The 10121-nt window shown below is 39.8% G+C and overlaps 1 protein-coding gene across 1 annotated transcript; it reads right to left on the reverse strand.

Annotated features, from left to right (window-relative positions):
* Positions 1-7763: 7763 nt before the first annotated feature.
* On the reverse strand, positions 7764-8434 carry LOC130461567 (uncharacterized). The gene is made up of 2 exons (XM_056829713.1): positions 8392-8434; positions 7764-8332 (listed from the first exon to the last, which is right to left on the reverse strand). The coding sequence occupies exons 1-2, from the start codon at positions 8432-8434 to the stop codon at positions 7764-7766; spliced, it is 612 nt and encodes a 203-aa protein (XP_056685691.1).
* Positions 8435-10121: the final 1687 nt, after the last annotated feature.

Raw genomic sequence — 10121 nt, forward strand, 5'->3', positions numbered from 1 at the left:
GAGACATGACCCCTGAGAGATTTTACGCCTGGGATGCGGATCTCAAAAAGGTTATGAGTCTCATGCTGAACAATATCCCTGATGATTGGGCTAAAAGGTTTGTAGCCTATGAACCTTTTACGCTCATCAAGAATCTGAGGGATATCTGTCGTGGAAGTACGGAGGACAGGGACCTGAACGTCCATGAGTTGATTGAATCAATGTCTGGTCTAAAGGTTAGCTCTCCCAACAGGTGTTATAGGATGGAGGTCCAAGAAACACATGTTCAGCTCCTTCGCACTAAACAGAGGGTAGGCGTCCCACTGAGGTTCCATGTGGATCTTATGTGTTCATATTTTGATCGCCTAAGTCTACTAGGAACACCAATAAGCGAAAGGATGGCAGTCTCTGTCTTGCTCAATTCACTACACAGTGGGTTTGGTCGCTTCAAGCAACTATACCTAAGTGAACCAAGAGAAGAAACAGTTGCAGAATTTATTCACCTTGTCAGAAAGGCTGAAATAGTACTGGACTGTGAAGCCAAAGATTTACTCAAGGCTAGAAAGAGACCATTCAAGAAAGGTGGAAAGTCCAAGGGCAATGCTAAATCAAAGCAGGACAAGTCCACATCAAGCTGTCTTTATTGTGATGGAATAGGCCATTACAAAAGAGAATGTCCAAAGCTAAAGGAAGATCAGAAGAACGGAACAGTCGTTCCATCTTCAGGTATTTTCGTTATAGACTGTATACTTGCTAATTCAACTTCTTGGGTATTAGATACAGGTTGTGGCTCACACTTATGTTCCAATCCACAGGGACTAAGAAGAAGTAGAAAGTTAAGCAAGGGTGAAGTCGACCTACGAGTGGGAAATGGAGCACGGATTGCTGCATTAGCTGTAGGAACTTACTATTTGTCGTTGCCCTCCGGGCTAGTTTTGGAACTGGAAGAATGTTTCCATGTTCCAAGTCTTACTAAAAACATCATTTCAGTTTCTTGCTTAGATGCTAAGGGATTTTCCTTTTTAATAAAAGACAATAGTTGTTCGTTTTATTTTAAAGAGATGTTTTATGGATCTGCTAGATTAGTCAATGGACTTTATTTATTAGATCACGACAAACAAGTATATAACATAAATACCAAAAAGGCCAAAAAGGATGATTCAGATCTCACCTATCTGTGGCATTGTCGATTAGGCCATATAAACTTGAAACGCTTAGAAAGACTTCAAAGAGAAGGAATTCTAGAACCATTTGACTTAGAGGATTATGGTAAATGCGAATCATGTTTACTTGGCAAAATGACAAAGCAACCTTTCTCTAAAGTTGGAGAAAGAGCAAATGAACTATTGGGTTTAATCCATACAGATGTATGTGGACCAATGAGTACAAATGCTAGAGGTGGTTTCAGCTACTTTATCACTTTCACTGATGACTTCAGTAGGTATGGTCATGTCTACCTAATGAAGCATAAGTCTGAATCCTTTGACAAATTCAAGGAATTTCAGAGTGAAGTAGAGAATCAATTAGGCAAGAAGATTAAGGCACTGCGGTCTGATAGAGGCGGTGAATATCTGAGCTATGAATTTGATGACCATCTGAAAGAATGTGGAATTCTATCAGAATTGACTCCTCCTGGAACACCACAATGGAACGGTGTGTCGGAACGGAGGAACAGAACCTTGCTAGACATGGTCAGGTCAATGATGGGTCAGGCCAAACTTCCATTAGAATTTTTGGGACATGCACTAAATACAGCTGCACTCACTATAAATAGAGCTCCGTCTAAAGCTGTCGAAAAGACTCCATACGAATTATGGTTTGGAAAGCCTCCAAATGTGTCTTTTCTTAAGATTTGGGGATGTGAAGTATACGTCAAACGATTAATTCAGACAAACTTCATCCAAAATCTGACAAATGTATCCTTGTGGGCTATCCAAAGGAAACAAAGGGGTATTACTTCTACAATACATCTGAGAACAAAGTGTTTGTTGCTCGAGATGGTGTCTTTTTGGGGAAGGATCACATTTCCAAAATGACAAGTGGGAGAAAAGTAGACCTCGAAGAAATTCGAGTCGAACAACAAACTCTAGAGAATGCTCAAGATGACATTCAGGATGAAACTCAGAGATCTTTAGAAGAATCTGGTGAGAATCATGGTCAATCTAGAAATGTTACCCCGCGTAGATCGCAAAGATATAGATCTCAACCGGAAAGATACCTAGGTATTTTGACGAATGAGAGCTATGACGTTCTATTACTTGAAAGTGATGAACCTGCGACTTACAAGCAAGCTATGACGAGCCCTAGCTCCAAGCAGTGGCAAGAAGCCATGCAATCTGAATTAGACTCCATGTCTGAAAACCAAGTATGGAATTTGGTCGATTTGCCAGATGGCTACCAAGCCATTGGAAGCAAATGGGTTTTCAAACTGAAAAAGGACAAGGATGGGAAACTTGAAGTTTTCAAAGCTAGATTGGTCGCAAAAGGTTACAGGCAAGTCCACGGTGTGGATTACGATGAAACCTTTTCACCAGTTGCAATGCTAAAGTCTATTCGGATAATGTTAGCAATCGCTGCATATTACGATTACGAAATATGGCAGATGGATGTCAAAACTGCTTTCTTAAACGGCGTTTTAACAGAAACTGTGTTTATGACACAGCCTGAAGGTTTTGAGGATCCAAAGAATGCTAAAAAGGTATGCAAGCTAAAGAAGTCAATCTACGGATTGAAGCAGGCATCCAGGAGCTGGAATATACGTTTTGATGAAGCAGTCAGTGACTTTGGTTTCATCAAGAACGCGGACGAATCTTGTGTATACAAGAAGGTCAGTGGGAGCAAAATTGCTTTCCTAGTATTATATGTCGACGACATATTGCTTATCGGAAATGACATTCCTATGTTGAACTCTGTCAAGATTTGGCTTGGGAAATGTTTTTCGATGAAGGATCTAGGAGAAGCACAGTACATATTGGGCATCAAGATTTACAGAGATAGATCTAAAAAGATGATTGGACTTAGTCAAAGCACTTATATCAATAAGGTGCTTGATAGGTTCAAGATGGCGGACTCCAAGCGAGGCTACCTACCCATGTCTCATGGAATGACTCTAAGCAAGACTCAGTGCCCAAAAACACTTGATGAGCGCAGACGAATGAATGGGATTCCATATGCATCATTGATTGGTTCAATAATGTATGCTATGATATGTACACGCCCGGATGTTGCGTACGCACTCAGTGCTACGAGCAGATACCAGTCAGACCCAGGAGAGGCGCATTGGACTGCTGCCAAGAACATTCTGAAGTACCTGAAAAGGCACAAAGATGACTTCCTGGTCTATGGTGGAGATGATGAATTAATTGTTAAAGGCTATACGGACGCAAGTTTCCAAACCGACAAATATGATTTTAGATCACAGTCTGGGTTTGTCTTCTGCCTCAACGGAGGAGCAGTAAGCTGGAAAAGTGCTAAGCAAAGCACCATTGCGGATTCTACAACTGAAGCGGAGTACATTGCTGCACATGAAGCAGCAAAGGAAGCTATATGGCTAAGGAAGTTCATAGGAGAACTTGGTGTAGTCCCCTCCATTAAAGGACCAATAGCCCTGTAATGTGATAATAACGGAGCTATTGCACAGGCAAAAGAGCCTAGACACCACCAGAGATTCAAGCATGTACTTCGTAGATTTCACCTTCTACGAGAGTTCGTTGAAAGAAAAGAAGTCGAGATAAGCAAAATTGGAACTGATGACAACATATCAGATCCATTAACTAAACCTCTGCCGCAGGCGAAGCACAACTCGCACACTGCAGCTATGGGAATCAAGCATATTGGAGAATGGCTTTGATGTCTCTGTTTAATGTTTTAAAGTTTTAGAGTTTAAATCTTTGTAAAACATTATTGGTTAATCATTCACAATAAATGAAATGAATTCATTTTTCCATTTAATTTATAGTTTATTAAATGATGAGTCCCTTCAATTTGACGATATATTCAAGATAGACTGTCAGGACCAGTCCTGTGACTAAGAAATGTCTATCAAGTGAACTTGAATGTCAAAGGTTTAAAATGGTCCCTAATCGGAGTTTTCTATAAAATTGGACGCATAGAAAACGTTAGACGATTAGAATGCAAGATGACTAGTAGTTCTGTTTCTTGAACTATGTGGACATGGCAATGTCATAATCATTTGCATAGATACTTACTTTGGGAAGACTAGTATCGGACAAGACCTATGAAACTTTACTGTAAGAGATGAAAATCTGTCATAAGTAAATTTCATTAAATTATTAGACACTAAATCCTCAATACCTGAGTGATTTGAGATTACTTGTTTGAGAACTGGTTGCTTTGACGTTGACCAACCGTCGCACCGTAAAAGGAGGCTATAAAGGCAACGCTCAGGTAATCACCTATCAAACGAAGTCTAATCTCAAGATCGCAAGATTGGGATTGTCCTCCCATAAATCGGGATGAGATGCTTAAAAGTTGTACAAGGCCACTCGGAGAGCTAGAAACTGTGAAATGCATGGCCGTGCTCGGATGAATCATAGGCTATGATTATCTGTTTATTTGATCAGTTGAACTCTGAAACCGAGGAACACCTCTGGACGTAATAAGGATGACAACTCTTACCTTATGTTCAAGAGCAAGCATCGAGCGACAAAGGAATTAGGAAATGCACACTTGTCCCTAAGGACAAGTGGGAGACTGAAGGAAATAATGCCCTTGGTCCAAGTATGCATTCTATGTTAAATCTAATAAATGCGGTTCAGTATTAATTAACAAGTTAATAATTCAGTGAGATCAAGTGAGCTGAATGCCTAGCTAGAGGCCGCTTCAGTTCAAGTGGAATTAATGATATTAATCCACAGCTTACTCTTGACTGAACCCGTAGGGTCACACAAATAGTACGTAAACGGATCAAGTATTTAATGGCATTAAATACTCCATCTATGAATATTCGGAACCGACGGATCTTGGTTTCAGTGGGAGCTAAGATCGTCACAGGCAAGAAATGAATACTCCGGAAACGATGATATTGCCGGAAACGGAAATATGGATCGTATCGGAAATATAAATATTATCCAAGTCGTAGATGTTGCCGGAAACGGAAACATGGTACGTATCGGAAAATATTATCGGAAATGGAAATATTGCCAGAATCGGAAATATTGCCGGAAACGGAAATATTGTCAGAATCGGAAATATTACCGGAATCCGAAAATAATTCCGGAAACGGAAATATTAAATATTTGTTCGAAACGGAAATTAATTCCGGAATCGGAAATATTAAATATTGTTCGTATCGGAAATGAATTCCGGAATCGGAAAATTTAATCGGAAGCGCATCGTACGAATAAGCATCGGACGAGGCCTGCCGGACGAGGCCCAGCACGAAGCCAGGCCATCGCCCAGCAAGCCAAGCGCGCCGCACAAACAGCCACGCCAGGCCCAGCGCAAGGCCAGGCCCAGCAGGCTGCGCAGCGCGCACAGCGCGCACAGCACGCGCAGCGCGCAGCGCGCAGCGCGCGCGGGCGCTGTGTGGGCTGCTGCTCGCGCGCACGCATGGGGCCCATCGTGGCAGCCGTGCGTGTGTGTGCAAGTGTTTGTGTTCGTGCACGTTTCCTAAAACATGCAGAGTTCGGTTAATGATTAAATTCCTAATTCTATTTGATAAATTAATTAAATTAGAGTTCTTGTAGGATTCTAGGTTTAATTAATTTGTATCTGAATAGGATTTCGATTCCCTTTCCATACCCCTATAAATATGAGGCTAGGGCTCACAATTTATAACAAGTTTCAAAGTATTCAAAGTGAGTTTTTGAGAGAAAAATTCAGTCACACATTTGCCTATAAAGTGCCGAAAATAATAGTACCTTAAGGGCGATTCTAGTTGGTCAATCTTAAGGCGGATCCGGACGTGCTGTGGACTATCTACGGAGGGACGACACTTGGAGTCCTAAAGACTTGTTCTTGTTCGGTTCGGGCGCAGCTAGGGAAGGCACGCAACAAAGAGTATGCATCTAAACTATGCTAAATGATTATGTGTAAATAATATGTTTTCCTGGCTTTATGGTTTTTCCGCATGATTTATGAATTGTCATATGTATCATAACCTAACAGGTTGAGGTTGGGGTTGGGTTAAGTTGTTGCAAAGGTGAGGGAGAAGGGGGGGAATAAGGTTTTTTTTGTTTTTGCATGCAGGTGAGTTAAAAAGCTATACACCCAACGTTATTGTGACACGTGGAAAATTAGAAAGAAAAAACAAAAGAAAATCAATCAATCAATACATAGTATTTAAAAATGAAGACCATAGATTATTAGATGACATTTGTCATCCCATCTGATAAATTATGGAGAATATATTATTTTATTGGCTCATATTATTCGTGGGCGTACGCCTCTATTTATATTACAAACTAGATGTCCTACACTTCGTAGGATTCCTAAGTCTTATAGACTTTTATCTCATATCATATAATATGACTAAGTCTCATATGATATTCTATCCTCTAGGATAACTACGTTATCCTTAACACCCTCTCGCAATCGTAACGGCAGTTTCACGAACGTTGCGATTGGAAACGTAATATTTTCTGCGTTAGTACCAGATCAATCGGATGAACTGGAACTTCTCCGTCTTTGTTAAAGTCGAATTGCCCAACTTAGTGATGCCGACTTCAATTAAGAAAAAATCGAGCAAGAACACCATTCTTTTCGAACATGCACTTCTTTTTTTCTCTTGATGAGAACGTCATTCTTTTCGAACTCACCAATTATCTCAATATAACGGAAACGCCTTCTGCTTCTCTTGAGCAAAATCATGCTCAATCCGTCATTGGTTATTCGGAGCAAAACCAAGCTCTCAAATCTTCATTGCATGGTTTTTCGAAGCAAAACCAAACTCAAATCAATACTCGAATTGGACCGGATTCCAAGTACCTACGAGTCTTTTCTCCAATACCAACCTCATATTTTACCAATTATTTGCAGTGGAATTATTATATACTACGAATCCCGGCGGTGGGTTTATTTTTCAAACCCACCGGCAGGTGAAAAATCGTGTAGACGGTCCCTAGGATCTCCTAGGCTCTGATACCATGCTAAAATATGGAGAATATATTATTTTATTGTCTCATATTATTCGTGGGCGTATGCCTCTATTTATATTACACACTAGATGTTCTACACTTCGTAGGATTCCTAAGTCTTATAGACTTCTATCTCATATCATATAACATGACTCAGTCTCATATGATATTCTATTTTCTAGGATAACTACGTTATCCTTAACACCATCTTTCAACCAGTAATTTATTTATTTTTCTAATTTTTCCTTTTGTTGTTTATTTCACGAATTATTTTACAGCTTTAACGCATCAATTCATCTTCCTCAATAAAAGTCCATTTACTATTTAATTCATATAACTTCTTCCACCCCATATTCCTCCTTAACATTATTTTAATCCACCATCTAATTTGTATAATTTTTTTAATTTTTAACCCACTAAAACTACTATCCCTCAACAAAATTAGCACTTTAAAAGAGCGCTTAACAACCACTATATAATTACCCGTTTATTGAACGGGCTCGGAATCTAGTTAAATTAAATGAACTTGTTTAGCATGTTTTTTTTTTTTTTTTTGCTAAGCAAGTGAGAATAATATTAAGGCTCAAACAATTACAACCTAAACTAACTTCAAGAGAAACAAACCAACTAGGTTGGACCATTTCAACAAGAAGTTAGCAAAACAACAAGCAACTAGGAATACAAAGCTTATAAGCTCACAAACCAACTATTGTCTTTCCTGTTTACATATTTAGGCAAGATTGCTTGAATTCTACTCTTCACAGTTTGCTTCAAAGTACCAACTGTAACTTTAACAGCAGGAACCAACTGATCCCATAGACTAGTGTTCTTGCATCTCCAGATTAAGTACACCAATGCCACAATTGCTGCATAGTATACCTGCTTCCTGAATTTAGAGTGTCTTCCATGCTTGGTGCTTCTATATAACTGGTGTAGATCAACAGCAGTAGTGTTGATTCCCAACCATGCCTTCATTGCAACCAAACATTGCTTGCTGTAGGAACATTCAAAGAACGGATGATGATGATCCTCATCCTTCTGTCCACAAATTAAACAACTTGCAGAGCTGCTGATACCAATTTTAGCCATTTTAGCTGTAGTTTGCAACCTGGATTGGATTGCTAGCCAAGAAATAAACCTGTGCTTTGGGGTATTAAGCCTATTCCACACCAATCTGTCCCAATGGACCTTAGGTCTATTGCCTGCCAGCTTGTTATAGACTTGCTTCACAGAATATTTAGACATTGCACCAAATTCTGCTTCAGTAAACACCAGTTTTAGCTTCTCTTTAGTACTGCATACCTATTTCCAATACCAGCTAGCTGTATTGTTAGGCTGATAATCCCACCATTCCCCATCCTTTAAGTAAACTGAGGTAACCCACTTAATCCAGACATTGTCCTGTTTAGTGGCCAAAGCCCAAACATATTTGCCTATACTAGCAATATTCCATAACAGGACATCTCTAAATCCCAATCCACCACTCTACTTGTCACAACAAATTCTTTCCCAGGCAGTGCTGCTTGGTTTACTACTGTAAGCATGGCCACTCCAAAGGAAAGCCCTGCAAATCTTCACAATATCTTGAAGAACACCCTTTGGGAGCACATATATCTGAGTCCAGTACATATGCAAGCTAAGCAAAACAGAATTAACTAACTGCATTCTAGCTGTGTAGGAAAGGTTCCTAGAACTCCATATTTTGATCCTATCAGTCATCTTATCCACCAAAACCCCACACTGAGCTGCAGAAATCTTTTCGGAACAGATGGGAACTCCCAAATATTTAAATGGTAAGGTGCTTCTAACAAAACCAGAAGCATCCACCCCCCTCTGAACATCACCATCAAACATTCCATGATAATATATGGATGATTTCTGATGATTAGCTTTCAAACCAGAAGAGTTAGAAAACAACTTAAAAGCTTGCAAGAGCAAATAAATTGAAGGATATTCACCTTTGCAGCACAAAATCAAATCATCAGCAAAGCATAGGTGAGTGAGCCTAACCTCTTTACATCTAGGATGGAACTGAAACTGTGACAAGGCACTCATCTTCTGCAAAATCCTTGACAAACACTCCATGCAGATAACAAAAAGAAGAGGGGAGATGGGATCACCCTGCCTCAAACCTCTCTGGGATTTGAAATAGCCATGCATTGAGCCATTGATCATCAAAGAAAACATAGCTGTAGTGACACATTCCATTACTAGATTAACACACTGCACTGGAAACTCCAAGTATTCCATCATTTCTCTCAGAAACTGACATTCCACAGTATCATAAGCTTTCTGCAAATCTATCTTCATCAGACAACTAGGTTTCACTCCTTTCCTACCATAATGCCTCACTAGGTCCTGCACTACCATTATATTGTGAACAATATATCTACCATGAACAAAACCACCTTGATTCTCCAAAATAAGATCAGGAAGCACTTGTCTCAATCTACCACACAGGACTTTAGTAATACACTTATACAATGTATTGCAGCAAGAAATTGGCCTGAAATCTCCTACACTCCTTGGACACTTAGTCTTAGGAATTAAAGTTACAACTGTGTGATTCACTTCCTTTAACAGTTTACCATGATGTAAAACATCCAAAACAGCATCAATAGTCTCCTTACCAGTTACCAACAATGTGCCAAGTGTCCTTGTAAAAGTAAGAACCAAACCCATCAGGTCCTGGTGCCTTAACACCTGGAATAGAAAAAAGAGCTGCCTTCACCTCATCAACAGTATAAGGTGCAGTAAGAATTGCTTTGTGATTTTCCTGACATACTGGGCCAATTTGAACAACCTGCTTGATCACTGGAGTTCTAGATTCTTGCACACTACCCAGCAGGAGCTTGTAGTACTCAATAAATGCCTCTGAAACCTCACCAGGCTTGTCTCTCCATCTCCCCTCCTTATCATGTATACTATACACCTGATTTTGAATATTTCTACTTTTAATACTTTGATGAAACAGGGCTGTGTTCTCATCACCAGCCTTAATCCATGCCAGCTTAGCCTTCTGACTCAAAAAATCCAAATAAACCT

Source organism: Spinacia oleracea, chromosome 5 (genome assembly GCF_020520425.1).
Source record: "Spinacia oleracea cultivar Varoflay chromosome 5, BTI_SOV_V1, whole genome shotgun sequence".
NCBI classification, from domain to species: Eukaryota; Viridiplantae; Streptophyta; class Magnoliopsida; order Caryophyllales; family Amaranthaceae; genus Spinacia; species Spinacia oleracea.

What these genes read in the sequence shown, in the direction of transcription:
- LOC130461567 (XM_056829713.1), bottom strand. Translation starts at nt 8,434, where the DNA reads ATGGGGAATGGTGGGATTATCAGCCTAACAATACAGCTAGCTG. An exon ending in CCTAACAATACAGCTAGCTG is followed by an intron (nt 8,333 to 8,391) that starts GTATTGGAAATA and finishes TTACTGAAGCAG; the next exon opens with AATTTGGTGCAATGTCTAAA.